At 39.8% G+C, this 15,599-nt stretch overlaps 1 protein-coding gene and 1 long non-coding RNA gene across 2 annotated transcripts; one reads left to right on the plus strand and one right to left on the minus strand.

Moving 5' to 3' along the window:
- Nucleotides 1-1,116: 1,116 nt before the first annotated feature.
- On the minus strand, nt 1,117-4,050 carry elp6 (elongator acetyltransferase complex subunit 6). The gene is given in 8 exon segments (XM_040030648.1): nt 1,117-1,886; nt 2,231-2,392; nt 2,486-2,693; nt 2,838-2,932; nt 2,934-2,963; nt 3,194-3,264; nt 3,361-3,439; nt 3,566-4,050. Coding segments are annotated over 8 exon segments (825 nt in total). The 5' UTR covers nt 3,620-4,050; the 3' UTR covers nt 1,117-1,760.
- Nucleotides 4,051-7,941: 3,891 nt separating this feature from the next.
- Nucleotides 7,942-15,424, plus strand: LOC120732813. Its single transcript, XR_005695684.1, has 3 exons — nt 7,942-8,093; nt 11,703-11,885; nt 13,729-15,424. It is a non-coding gene; the product is annotated as an uncharacterized LOC120732813 (long non-coding RNA).
- Nucleotides 15,425-15,599: the final 175 nt, after the last annotated feature.

Below are 15,599 nucleotides of genomic sequence, written 5' to 3' on the forward strand. Positions count from 1 at the left end.
ACTTGCCTGGACAAATTTCAGAGTCCCTCCTAATGATGCTGTTGTTGTTGTTGTTGTTGTTGTTGTTGTCCTCGTGGTTGAACTGGTAAGCAATCGCTCTATTCCTTCGGTTCCAGATTTTACTAAATGCTAACGCATATGCCTCCCATTAAACGCCAACATATAGACGCACCGTCTCAGCAGTTACTGGTTGTCATATCCCAATGAAACCTCTCCCCTTCGACCTCTCAACTTGCACGCTGTTACAGTGGGGACATCTAGTGGATATGATGGCGACTTTTTAGGCATCCTGTGCAAATTTAGGAACCAATTTCCTGTTTGAGTCTACGTGTCTGTGGCTTCTATGCTAGATTATTGTAATTTATTATTATAGTGAAACTTGCTATTATGTATGGGTCAGAGACGGTGGCACTAAAAAGACAGAAAGCAGGGCTGAAGGTGCCGGGAATAAGTACATAAGAGAGACAGATCGGGTTGTAGTCAGAGTTAGAGGGACAAGCTTGAGAAGGAGGGATAGTGGCTATATTGGACAAGGGATACTGACTATGGAGCTTCCAAGGATGAGGGAGCAAAACAGGAAGACCACAGAGAAGATTCATGGATGTAGTGAAGGAGGACAAGCAGAGGGTTGGTGTGGCAGGAGAGGACTCTAGGTATAGGGTGAGATCGAGGCAGATGATCTGCTGTGCTGAACACTAAAGGAAGTAGTCAGAAGAATTCTTATCAGGATGCCCTGATATCTTTGAAGACCTTTCAATTCATCCAAAATGCTGAAGGAATCAAGAGTACTAATATGAACAAAGGAGGCTCATAACTCTCTAATATTCTGTTCATTGACTCCCTGTTAAATCCTCTTGTCACTTATACAGCGCTTAATTACTGAGGTCCATCATATTTTGAAGACCACGTAGTTCCATACTATCCCAACAGACCACTTTTCCTCACAACTACAAGTTTTAAAAATTAGGATGTGATGGAGAGCTTTCCATTTTGGGTTCAAGTGACACCCTCTCTACTTAGGTGACCACTGAGGATACTCCAGGCATTCAAGTACCACTATTAGACTGAATTAAGATTGTTTCTTCTTACTCTTTGGGCTCATTTGGGCTTTAATCATTGTTAACTATTCCCACCTGTACCTATCTCCAGGTGTCTGCCTTCAGAGGTGGATTACCTCCCTAGGTATGTTTCTGCCAGAGGATTTTTCCAGTAAAATTTGAGTTTTCTGTTTTTAAGTGCTTACTCATGAGGTAGGCTTGGTTTCTCTCCAAACACATTTTACTTGTGTGTTTTTCTTGCAATGTAATGTACCCTGAGACAACTGTTGTTGTAAAATGTGTGCATTTAAATAAGAAAAAATGAATTCGATTTTATTATATTAACATTCATTGGCAACACGGCTCCACAAAACTGTTCTGTGAATAATACTTTTATTCATTAACAAGATTCTTTCAAACCACCAGCAATCCTGCATTCTGAGTATTTTGTTGAGTCGTCCACTGAAATCGACCAAATAATGACAACATCACGAGTCAGCATGATAATAACTCTATCCTCTGGAGATTCAGAGGTCTGGAATTGGATCACAATGTCCTTCCATCACAAGGTTTGGGATCCAGACACTGTTTGCTGACAGCAGTGACCAGCCATGGCCAATTCACCAACCACTTTGGCAGCATTTGCTATTTGCGCAACATGAAAACATAACAGTGGTTGGTCTGTTGTCACGTAAAAGAGACTAAATGTGTCTAAGGGTATAACTAGAGAACGGCGCTGGATGTCCCAGGAGCAAAGAAGGAGGCTCCTTTATCGTGGACCTTGTACTGAAAAAGCTTCTTCTGTGTGTGCTGCCCATCGCCTCGTCTCCTCCTCCAACAAACCTCCACCTGAAAAACAACAGTGCACCTTGTGCTAAATTTGATACTGTTTAAGGACAAGAAATAGACACTAGATGGATTTTGTCAAGTACAGCTGAAATGAGATTAATAAAGTAATCAATCAACAGAAAATTAGTCAGTAATAATGTTCTTAATTACAAAAATGTTAATCACAGTTACCAAAAACAATAATTTTAGCCTCTTTCTGTTCAAATATTTGTAACTCTATAACATAGAAAGCTCAAATCGATTTTGACTTGTTAACTGAATCTAAACACCTGGATAATGAGCAGATCTGTGTCTCTGATGTGTTCAGTCTGAATTAGAAAATTTGCATCCACATACACACATACCTGACCGTGTATGTCCCTGCAGTAGCCAGTTGGGAGACCCTGTACATGAAGAGTGAGGCTGCACTGGTGGGTCAGGCCCTTGAGGAGCCACTCTGATCCCTCATCACTTCCATCATCCTCCGCTTCTTCTCCATGACAGCGTACCAGCATCACTATGTTCCCCTGCAGTGCAGACATGTTTATAAGAGTATTTGTAGAATCCATTGAGTTTAATTTGAGGAGAGGACTTTTAATCAAAGGGCATTTTGGTCTAACCTGTAGCTGAGAGCAGACTGTGGCTCTGCAGTAGTGGCTGAAGTCCAGCGCGGCTCCAGCGCTGACCCCCAGACTCAAAAGCACACTGACGTCATCCACCAGCAAAACGGGAGGACCCCACTCTTCCACCCCTTCCTCCCCACCACCATCACTGCTCACACTGGACCGCACAAACTCATACAGCCTCTGCAGGCCAACGGTAGGATCTCTGGGGACAAAGGAGGTGATGCTGTCAGACTAGTCGGTTGAGGTTTTTTTTTTTTTTGTCTTTTTTTTTGTTAACACGTTATTATTTTTAAATACGTGACAATTATGCAATGAAAGTTATAATGAGTAAGAACAGTGGTTATACCTGAGGAAGTCCATGGCTTGACTTTCTGTTGTGGTTTCTTGAGGAATCAAAATAGATAGCGACTCCTTAAGGCCCTCTAGGAAAATCAGCTGACCCCTTTTCCCTTGCCTGTGTTAAACTTACACCCTGAGAACACACATTTCGTGCAAAAAAGAGGTTTTCAAAAAAATATTTGACTCCTGTTGTGTCACTAATAAAGCGTTTTAATTCTGCTGCTGATCCTTGTTTAAATAGATTTAGATCTTGAATAAGATATCATGTCTTTAATGACAGTGGCTCACTGGGGAAGGATGGAAATTGCCCTTCATGCCAGTGGTTTTGATGTTTTCTTGCAGAAAATGTTAGTTAACACTCACCAGTCTTTGACTGATTGCACTGTAGTGACTGAAGGACTGCACCAGACCCAGAAAGCACACTTTGCATCGCGCTAAAACCAAACAAACAAACAAAAAAACAGATTAAACACATTAGCTGTTAAACAGACAGATAGAAAATGACAATACTGTGGCAAGTTACACCTCACCTCGCAGGTAGAAAGACAGGAAGTGGTGAATGAGGAAAGAGGCATCACTCTGTCTGTCAGACACTAAAATAAATTCCCCCTGTAGGATGGGCATTGTGGCACTTAATGACGCTGGATAACTTGCAGTGCACTTAAGCTCGTTACAAATACACGACTACAAGTAAAGTAGTGTTCAAAGTGAGACTGAAAATACTGCATTCCTTACCTGAGTGAAGCTGTCTGGAGTGGCGTTCAGGATGCTGTTGAGCTCTGTAAACATAGCTAACCTTGGAAGCTAAGCTAACTGTAAATAATACAAGCTAAACGGTTTCAAAGTGACACACACCAGGAGATTTTAACAGAAATTAACCGACATGTCTGTTTTGTACATATATGGGATAAAATTAAAGGCTTACGATTCTATTTTTAACAAATCAAAGATTAGAAAGCTTTTCTCCACAGTCTCTGCTTTCTGCTTGTTGTTAACGCCTGGAAATTTAAACCAAAGAAGAGGTCTCACTCCGACCCTTTATCCGTGGAAAATCTTTTCGATCATTTTCACAATTTTTTTTTTTAATTTTTGGCACATTACACTCAAGCTATGATAAAGACAAATATTAAGGCAAATCTTAATATTTGACTTACGATCATACTAAAATAAATTCCACTACGGGCTAGCAAACAGGAAAGCGTGGTAGCGAGTGCGCATTGTCTTCATAGACAATCTTCGTAAGCACATGGCAACTTCTTCGGCGTTGCCGTCTTAATGTCGTGTGCAAGCAGCCCCACATGCTGGTGGTACTGTGGTAATAGACGTGGTGGTAGATGCAACCCGAGTATTTCACAAAAACAGTTATATACAGGAATATATGTTAAAGTATTATTATTATTATTATTATTATTATTATTATTATTCCATGGTAATAGTAACCAATTTCACCTCAGAGATGCACCTGCACACTCCAGTCTTCATCTCCAGAGACACATTTTTTCCTCTGACATTTTTCTTTACATCTAGCATTTAAATAAGTTCCAACAGTGATATGAAATCTATATCTAGCAGCCCACAAAAGTGAAATGAAAAACTGCAATTAAATATTTCTATTTGCTATGCATTTTTAAAACTGTCATTTTGCATCTCTTTTGCCGCTTGAATGTCAATCAGTATTGGCTTATTATTAATCAATTAAAGATCTGAAGATTTAATCTCTGCACATTCATCACTCAGCACATCCTTCTTCATCATTTTTATTTTATGTCTTGCTCTGTTTAAACTTAATGACAGATTCTATTCATGGTGAAGCACTTCTGAGGGAATACTCATTAACCTTTGGGTTGTTCTGCCTCAACAATTCTCATCACACTGGAGGTTTCCAAAATTTTGACATCAGTCAGCTGATAAGTCTTTGTGAAACATACAGTTTTGTTGCTATATTTGATGTTGTTGCCGTCCAAATTTAAGGAACGGTTTGTGTTGAAATGCAGAAAGCCTGATTACATAATGTGTGTGTGTATATGAAGTCATCCATCTTACATTCACGATTCAAGCAACCAGCTCGGTCTAGTTAAACTGGGAAACAGAACTAAAGCCACCGGACATTTTTCCAATCAGCAGGTGGCACTGTGTAACTCTCACACAACTCAACACCAAAGAGATGATTACAGTAAATGCAATGAAACTGCACATGATGACATTATCACAGTGCCTGTAAAATTACCGGCAAAAACCGGCCGGCTCATTAGCTGCCTGATTCTGATTTGCTGAATTTATTCAATTACTTCTTTTCTTTTTATTTCCACTAATTTCTTTCCTGACTGCCTGAAGGTATTTTAGATCAAACTTACATATCCAATAGAAATACAGGCGCATGTTGTGTCCAGATGATGAATATCTAAAGTTTCTTTGGTTTTCACTAACTTGAAATAAAGAAAAGGCAAAAACATTGAAGTAAAATTGCTTCAGTCCACATGAACACTGAGTTTTTAAGTCAAAGATCTCCACTGGAGGGATGAACACAATTTTTTCATGATGTATTCCCTCATTTGGTGTTTTGATAGTGGTGAACAACACTGTCTGACATGGAATTTCCAAACATCCCATAGATGTTCAGCTTGGTTGAGATCTGGTGACTGTAAAGTCCACACCATATGAGCCACGTCATTTTCACCATTCAGTGACCCCTTGTGCCCTGTGGATGGTGGCAGACTGCTTCCTTCAGGATAGAAGCATTGATTTAATGATAGGATGAAGGTGATCACTGAGAACAAATTTTGTATTGGTTTGCAGCGATGTGAGCCTTGGCAACAAAATACCGCAGAAAAATAAACCTCCCGGATAACTTCTTTTCATTTGTCTCTATTTCAGCTGCAGATGCCCTGAGTTATTCACCAGCTAGGGGTTAAATGGGTTTGCCTGTCTGCTACTTTTGAAATTGGTTCAGCTGAGTTTTTCTCTTTGGGAACAGCTGCCTGCTGCGGCCAAACATGATGTAATGAGTGCAGCGAGACGACCGAAACAGTAAAGCTGCGGGCAGAGAAACAAAACATCGAGCTTAAGATGCTAAGAAGGCTTCAAAAACTTACATGGATAATAAGTGATGGCTTCCTAACGGCGTGCCTTTAACAATACACGTGGATATTATTTATTTTTAAGTCAAGTATTCATTCGTGTAGTTTTGAAATAAGTGATAAAGATTGTGTACTTTAACACTTAACAGTTTAGCAGTTTAAACAAAGCTCTTTTCAGTGTTTTATATTCATTTTCACCGGTTCTCTGGACACACCAGCTCGAAAATCTTAACCACTTAAATAATCAGCAAGATATAAAAAAAATATATTTAGTCCAGTAATTAGTCATCAAGTGAGAAGAGTAATACAAAGAAATCCAGTAAGTTTTTATTGACTTGTTTGGTGAAATGACCATTTGGTCTGGCGTAACTGTTTGAGGACTGACACAAATACAAATAAATAAAGAAATAAATACAAGTTTCTGCCTCTGTGAAGGTTGTCGGCAGCCTTTGTGGATTGAGACCATCAGAAGGTCACTGGTCTGATTCCCATCGTCCCTGAAGTGTTCCCAAGAAAAACAGTAAATAGCACAATGCAGTGTAGCTGTAAACTTTAAAGTATAAAGAGACTTAAAAAAAAAGTTTTATTAATGTTTTTTTGTGCTTCTGTAATTACTTTAATATAAATATTTAAAACAATGTAAACATATCTGAAATAAATCCCCAAATATTATTACTATATTTTATTCACTGCTTGATGTTTGCATTCATGTCACTGCATATAATCTAATACATATCCAAATGCTCTTTCCCCCTTCCAGAAAACATCGTGCATTTAGCTTTTCTCAGCTGAGGACAGTTTATAATTCTTGGAACTCCAGAGTTTGTCGCCCTCCCCAGCGTTATAATAATCCAATCTGATCCAACCTTGGAAGCAGATCAGCAAACACTATTTTGTGAATTTCAATTTCCCTGAATGAAAGATTTTCATTAACTCCAAAAACAAGTAAAATGCACATTCACAGAACCTTTTTCAAGATGACAGTGAAATGTACAAGGAACAGGTCATCAGGGGTTGTACGGGTTAAGTATCCATGTCCTGTACCCTTGTTGCTCATTGGTGATGGAGGCTGGCAGAGAGGGAGTACTGATGGGGTTACAGATAGAACAAGGAGAAGAAGCTGGGTACAGGGCATCCGCCCACTTTAAAACTCGACCTTTAGCTTTGCTGGGGCCATTAACAGTCCTGGGACTTGGCCCGTTGGTGATGTGTGGTTTGGTGTTGGGCATCCTGTAGAGGTAAACGTCATAGTGTGCAACAGGTCCTTTGGAAGGTTTCAGCTTGACGTTCTTGTTGAGGTGGAGCTCCAAATTGATGGTCACCTTACAGTGCAGAAATAGACTGGTTATTAATACGCAAATGTAGGAGTAAAGTAAGAGAGGTAATGCACAAAAATATTAACAACTAATTATTCTCCTGTTGAACATGTTTGCAAATTGTGTTTGTTCTCTTTAAAGCAGACTGGATACATCTGATTTATAGTATTTTATTAGATGCATAGTAAATAGTTTTGTCAATTACATGATAATTTGACATGAAATCAAAAGTATGCAATTAAATTGTTTAGTCTCGAGTATTTGTTTGAGTTTAAATATTTAAATATTTGTTTAGAGTACACAGTTAGAAGACAGGATCTCATGGTGAGTTAATAACTGAGGACCTGAAATAATTTTAGTTTCAATGATGCACAGCAGAAAATTAAGAAAATACATTTGCAGTTGGATACAACTTCAACGGTTCAGTTCTCAGATGGGGAACATTATTTGAATGTCATAGACTCCACTTTTCCGCCCATGTTTCCAGTTTCTCTAAATCTATAAAGTCATGAAATAAAATACAAATTGCAATACAAAAAGTAACTTTGAGCCTTTTAGGATTCATGCCTTTCGGACAATGTTTGCTTTGTTCCATCAATTTGTCTGCCTATGTAGTTTACAGGTGTAATGGGACAATGCCATCAAAAATCCTGCAGCAGTTTTGAGTGAGTAAATAATGCTAACCTGCAGGTAGTGACATCAGCTGCTGACACTTAAAGGGAATTAGACCAGCCACAATGGAAACCTCACAAAACCTTGCTTGTTTGTTTGGCTGTAAAGCTAATCTAAGAGTGACAAAAATACATCATCTGGGAAATATGAATGTCCACAACAAATTTTGTGCCAACCCAACAGATGACATTTCACCAGGTAAGTGTGAACTTACTTTGAGGCAGTGATTGATGAGATCAACAAACAAATTCTGATAATAGAACATAAGTTGAATAAATACACAGTGCAGTTTTATATTAAGATTTAAACACACACTCTCTCTCTCTCTCTCTCTCTCACACACACACACACACACACACACACACACACACACACACACACACACACACACACACACACACACACACTCCAAGACCTGATTACTGTCAGACCTGCTGAATCAAGAAATAATTAAACAGAACCTGCCTGCGAGCTAAAAGACCTCAGAAAGCAACACGTAATGTCACAATCTAAAGGAACTTGCGAACAGATGAGAAAGAAACTTGTTGACAACTATCAGTCTGGAACGAGTTACAAGCCATTTGGCTTTGAAAGTCCAAAGAACCAGGGAATGCCCATTATCCTCAATTGGAGAAAACTTGGAACAGCGGTGAATGTTGGCAGGAGTGGCCAAATCTACTCCAAAACAACTCCAATAATTTATGGTAAGTGATTGGCGATCACTTATAGGTTAAACAAGAGAACAACTTTCAGTGGGATCACGCTGGCCACAATGATGAGTGCTCGGACAACACTCTACTTTGAATATTTTATCTCTTCACAGAAAGTGGAGATTGCGGCTATTTACAAATTACAGATGAAAGGGCCTAAAATAGAGACACAAGTGGTGGCTTGCTTTCCAAAGCCAAACTCAAAATCACCTTTTTGGTCACTTATGCTGAAGCAGACGTCTCAAGGAGTAGATTTTGGCAACACACACACACACGCACGCACACACACACACACACACACACACACACACACACACACACACACACACACACACACACACACACACACACACAAGGAAAAGACAGATCCCGAAACAAAACACACGAAGCCCGACCACAACAACACATGAATAGGCCAAGACTTTATTTAGTCAGGGGGCCTCGTCTTCATCATCATCAGACTACACAGTCTCTGTTTAAGGAAACATTTGGGTCACATCACTCTTAGCTTTGTAAAAGTCACTGTTGCACGGCACTACGCGGCTGTCAACTGTTTCACTCACTCACTCACTTGGAGGAACGGAGGACAGGGGGTGGGTTTCTCTGGTTGGGACTGGTAATGTATCACCACATTTCCATCATAAAAGGCCAGAGGGTCCTGTTCTGATCAACAGCATTCCTCAGAGCCTCATTAGTAAACTAGACGGTGCCAGAATGATTCATTTAGAAATCGGGGGTTGGTGGGTAAGACATGCTCTCTTACTCCCCCTCTTGCTTTCTGTCTTGTTTCTTTTGATTTCTGTCCTGCTTTTAATGCGGCTTTGTAAGGCACGCAGTACACTTGTGTATGCACGCATGTAGATTTCAATTGAGAGCACTGGGGCAGTTATCTGGTTGCTTCTACATGTGTGTCACTATATCTGTGTTTCGGTGTGAAAATGTGTGCATGTCGTGTTAATTTTAGCATTTCTGTGTACAGATACGTGCATGATTGTGTGTGTGTTTGAGTGTGCATGCCTCCTTCATGCACCCTACTATTTGTGTGCCTGCATCAGCCAATCACAACGGCCACTTCATGATCCTAGCACCATCATTCCACCGTGCTGTCAGCCAATCGCAGCCTGCTGATGAATCCCAAGTCCCAGCAGGTTTGACTCTGAACAGAAGAGAAAAAAAATCTTCACATGCCTTCAACATGTTCACTGTTTTTTCTAGTTCCTTTGCTGCTGCCCCCATTTTACTGCTTGTACCCTTCATACATACTTTACACCTCTGATAGAGGATTTTCCCCATAATATGAAGTTAAAAAGAGCATTTGTTTTCCATTCTAGATAAAATGAAAGTGACTCGCTGCATTAAATCAAATGCTGTGTATTTTTGATGTTCTTGTCACTTTAAAAATGCACTCTTCTTATTAGCGGAACTTCTTTGTAGCATTTCAGAGAGAATGAAAGTGTTTTTCAATTTAAAAAAAAAGAAAGAAAAAAAAACATGCTGATAATGTTATAGATTATGCGATGGGACTTGAGACCCTTCCTGATTAAAAAAAATGGGTCATAAGATTTTAAATAATCCATCCATCCTCTTATCTAATTCACTGTGGGGAAGCTGAGCCTATCCCAGCTATCAAACAGGGCTCCGTGGATAGGTCAACAGTGTGTTGCAGGCCTAACATAGAAAGATAAGTAACCATTCACTCTCATGGACATTTTAAGATCACCAATTAAGCTAACTCAATGCTTGTCTTTGGACTGTGAAGCTGGAGAGCAAAGGTAAAATGTGAAAACTTAATGCAGAAAAATCAAAGGCAGCCAGTGTATTTGAACCCAGGAACAGTGCTAACCACTGCGCTAATATTTCCAGGTGAAAAACAGGGACTAAACACAGAAACCTTTACCAAACCCAGAAATGGAAAAGATTGGCTGACTGCTCTTCCTTAATTCTGTGTCAGTTAGTTAGTTGGTGGGGTAATTTTAAATGATGTGTAGGGCTATTTTGTTGTCTAATCGTGGATAGTTTACCCTTCTGTGGTAATTTGTGCTCAACAAATGAAATGAGGAGTCACAAACAAATTTGAGTTAAAAAAAAAAGAGAAGAAAACCTAGTGCAATTAAGCATGCATTTTTTCTAATGGCCACCAGGAGGCGACTCCTCTGGTTTTGTAGAAATTAGCTGGAGAAAGATCCAAATGCCCACTATGGTCTCAGTAAACACTTTCCTGATGAGTTTATTGTCTCAATCCTTAGTTTTGAGTCTTAATGTTAATTTTGTGGATTATACACGAGTAACATAGACAAGTATCTATGATACTTGTGATACATGGTACGATTTTGGGGGTTATTATTGAAACATCCCAAAGTCTTTGGAGTGTCCTCAGTTTCTCGCTCAGATCCAGCAATAGGGTACTCCCTAGACAGGTTTCTAGTCCATCACAGGACAGAAAGACAGACAACCACATTCTCGGATTTACACCTACACACAAGTTCAGAGTTGACATTCAGTTCAATTCAATTCAATTTTATTTATACAGCGCAAAATCACAACAACAGTTGCCTCAAGGTGCTTTTAAATTTTAAGGTAGACCCTACAATAATACATACAGAGAAAAACCCAACAATTATATGACCCCCTATGAGCAAGCACTTTGGCGACAGTGGGAAGGAAAAACTCCCTTTTAACAGGAAGAACCCTCTGGCAGAACCAGGCTCAGGGAGGGGGGGCCATCTGCCACGACCCAACAGACTTGTGACATGCAAGTCTTTGAATTGTTTTTAAATTTTTGTTTTGTGTTTCTCTTGAAAGACACTATAAACCAACACTAAAATTTGACGAGAGTCATGATGAGGACATTACAAAGTACAGTGGGTATTTCAGCTGTAAGTGGTAGCTGGACAGCTGTGTTGGAGAGGATTAGGTTTGTCTGAAGAGATTGCAGGGTGCAACATTGAACCTAAAGTGGAGTTAAGAGCACTTTTAATGCTTTGATATTCTACAGTCTATTTCTAGATGACCGTAAAGCTGCATAAGAGTCGCTTAATCTGCCTCATCCATCCGTGTGTGTGTGTGTGTTTGTGTTTGTGCGTGTGTGCGTGTGAAGGCAGAGAAGGCTGGAGGTCACTGCATTTGGATCTCGTCTGCTCAAACTGTAGCCTCAATGTGGGTTTCCATGGCAACGACGCCCTCTGTCTGAAGATGCACAAAATCACTGCCAGCAGCAGATAAGTGAGAGTGAAGAACAGAAGGAGAGGAAAGAGAAGGGTGCGCGTATAACGGGGAAAGGGTTAGTGCACATGGAAAACACACATCCTCATGCAGGGTTAATATCTGCTTTAACTCAACAGGTTTCAGTCTTTTCTCAGAGGGATCAAGGGGCAGACTGTTAGCATCTTTCTGCTTAAAATCAGTCTCACAAAAATCTTCCAAGCTCCTATTATCATCCCACATACAGTGAAGCTTTGTGGAATACTTTGCGGCTCTGACCCTTGCCCTCGTTATCTAATTGCCTTGAACAACACAAACAAACACGACCTTTATGTATTACATAAGGGTACAGCTGGGAAAACATTCATTATTTTATAATACTGCTTCCTGATTTTGCAATAAATCATGTGTGCTTCTATTCAGCAATATTCAGGGTTATCTGAACTGTAGGTGTTTTATTTAATAGGACTTTATTTTGTTTTAGTTTTTGTGGTACACAGCTTTACTGTTTAGTGATATGTCTGACATTCCTAATACTTTTTTGGATCATCGGATCATCTTCAAAAGGTTACTCACTGAAATAATTTGCTAATCCCTCATAAGTGTGTACTACAGCTCTCAATTGAGAGCACTGGAGCAGTGTCCGTTGTGTCCTTGGGCAAGACACTTCACCCGTTGCCTACTGGTGGTGGTGCCAGTGTCCGGCAGCCTCGCCTCTGTCAGTGCGCCCCAGGGTGGCTGTGGCTACAATGTAGCTGCCATCACCAGTGTGTGAATGTGTGTGTGAATGAGTGGATGACTGCATGTGTAAAGCGCTTTGGGGTCCTTAGGGACTAGTAAAGCGCTATACAAATACAGGCCATTTACAGCTGTTAACTGTGAGGAAGAGGATAGCACTGACAGGATAAGAAGAACTTAATGAATTAAATTATATCCTTTACTTATTTGCCTTAAGAAAACAACGCTCACACTAAAGTTGTTTTTATGCCTTCTCTGGTATTGAAATGGTTTAGCCCCATAGCGCAAATCCAGTAGGCCAAAAGAAATAACACCAGACTATGAATGCTGCCCTGGAAAACCAACATCAACTAGTTCTGCATCTTGTCCAAATTCAGGTCAAGAAATGGTCCCCAGTTGGTGAGGTTCTCAGCATTTACTGGCTCAGGTCTACAAATTTAAAACCTAATGAAATCATGGAACTAGAACTGCGTCACTAGAACACACCCAAGTGCAATGACAGTATGCTTAAATAGTCCCCATAGAGACAGCATTTTGCAAACTGCTACAGCTACATGTGGATTATCCTCCTAATACATGCAGTAATGCATTTTCAAATGTATCTGCTTTAATCTTACCACAAAAAACAAAGATTTAAAGGTAAAGTAGACAAATATCCGTTACTGAATACTGCCTGAAAGGAAAAGATGCCACAGCAATGAGTAGGCATCACAAAGATGAAGACAAAAATAAACCAAATCATGAGAAAGAAAGAAATATTTAGCTGCTATTCTTTTGGATTGATCGTGATCTATTATCCCTTTTATCTGCATTTTAGTTGCCATTAACTGAAGAAACATGCCTCATAAATAAGGTTCAGTCTGTCACAGTGTTACTCTCAGAGGGATGACGGCACCTCCCCCACCCTCCCTCGCTCGGTAATGTAATGCCCACTTGTTGCCATGGAGTCCAATGGTACTTTTGCCTTCACTTGCTTCAATTCAGAGGACCCTCCTTTAGTTTGTGTGTGTGTGTGTTTGAGCATGTGCAGTCATGTGCTACTGCATGTGCCAGCTTCCACAAGTGTGTATGATAGGCTGGCAGGAATAAAGAGAGTGATAATCACTGTTGCTGCTGTTTTTGTAGCTCACCGACTGCTGTTTCCTATTCTGTGCTTTTAAAAAGTCTTTTCATGTACTTTTCAGGGGCTGAAATGCTCTCTTACCCCCGATCTATTTATTTGAAGAAAGAGAAGGGCATCCAAACCTTCCCCCACTCTCCACACAGCAGCACCCATCCAGCCTGGGAAGGATCCACCACAATACTGCTGTTTAACCCGTCTTTTTCTTCGTGATCCAAAAAAGAAACCTGACAAAAGGCTGCAGGCACTCCAGCCTCATCTGAGACCCAATCAGGGTCTTTTACAGCTCTTGGTAAATGTGTGTTTCGTTGTTACTGTACTTTTATTCTTGTGCAAATTACTTCACAAAAGTCACAAAAAACTGTCAAGATGCAACCCATAGAAAAAAAACGAATGATTTATGAATTTTCTCAAATGTAAAATATCAACATTTTAAAAGTTTAAACCCTCAGAACAAGAAAAACAAAGGAAGCTGTCACCTAGAATGATTTCAGACTTACCTTGACTGGCTTTACTGATTTTGTTGAAACTAAGCTTAAGACCTGATAAGAACATGCCTTGAAACACACAATACCTGATTTTGTTCAATCATTTCCAATCAAAAGGTTCTGTGGCTCCATCCATAAAAAGACCCTTCAAGGTCCTCTTCTTATGCACCTCTGAACAACTTTTAGCACTAATGCTGATTTGACATTGCAGCAGCCTTTGAATTTAATTTAGAAGAATCAGATGAAGTCACAGGGAACAAAAGTTACCTAATAGTTTATGTGACCAGTCACAATTGTTTTGGTTCGGACAAAAAAAGTGAGCCTGGTTCAGGTTGTTTGTGCTGACTCTGAGGGATGAATTCAAGGTGTGCAACAACTGGTGAGAATAACAATGGCTTGTTCTTGATGCATCACCTTTAGGTGTGGACACTGCAGGATCATGAAGATCATGTCAGTCTGACACAGAGTGTTTACTCTCTGCACACGTATAATTGGTGAGAATAAGACTTAGAGGAAGCTGTCGTCACATAGCAGGAGTGCTGAAAGTGGCACATGCTCACATAAAGAGACACCTGGAAGGGCTGTGGCCAATTTTAAATGATGCATGGTGATGTAGAAGGCTTTATATAAAGTATGAACGCAGCCTTGGGTAACCCAGTGGTTCTTGGAACCACATTGTGAAGCCAGTGCCATTTTCATGTTTTGAAACCAGATGTGATCATCAAGGTGTGGACGGTGTTTGCTCATATGTTAGTGACTAGACCGATGCTCTGTACATATGCAAGTGTACCTGTGAATATGTGGGGGCATCTGAAAAAAAAAATAATACAAGATTTACTAAAGTAGAGCTGAAACATTGGAATTGTGTGTGAACAATGAGGGATTATTTTTAAGAACTGTCTGAAAAATAAAAAATACAAATATTTTGTCAACCAAAAGCTATTGTAATAATTTCCTTTGTATTGCACTGTTTTTTGTCTATAGCAGATTTTACGGTAAATGTGAATGCAGCAGATGTGGGGGGTTTTCATCCCGAAGTGTTATTTATTCACAAGCGTGAGCATGTCTGCATGGTGTGTGTGTCCAGCTGGAAACAGGGAAGCGTCTCTGGAGGCAGGAAACATGCAAAAGCAGCAGACTGGTTCCTGGTGTTTGTTGTCATGATTTATGTGCTGTGAGGGCAATTTTTGTAACAGTAGACCAAAATGCCAGTAACATCGTCAAATCTCTGATTTTTTATTTTCATCCATCTATCTTTGTAATGAAAAAAAAGAAGCAATTTCTGCATCCAATGTTTTCGTTAAGGTCAAAATCTTACATGTTGAAACTTCCTACATCATCAAAAACACTATTTATTTTAATTTTATTAACCAGTATGGAACAATTAACCCACCTTTTCCTCCAACTTCCATTTCATCTACAACTTTACTTTTATTTATATTTGTCT

This window comes from Simochromis diagramma, unplaced genomic scaffold (assembly GCF_900408965.1).
Source record: "Simochromis diagramma unplaced genomic scaffold, fSimDia1.1 OVJJ01000361.1, whole genome shotgun sequence".
NCBI lineage: Eukaryota > Metazoa > Chordata > Actinopteri > Cichliformes > Cichlidae > Simochromis > Simochromis diagramma.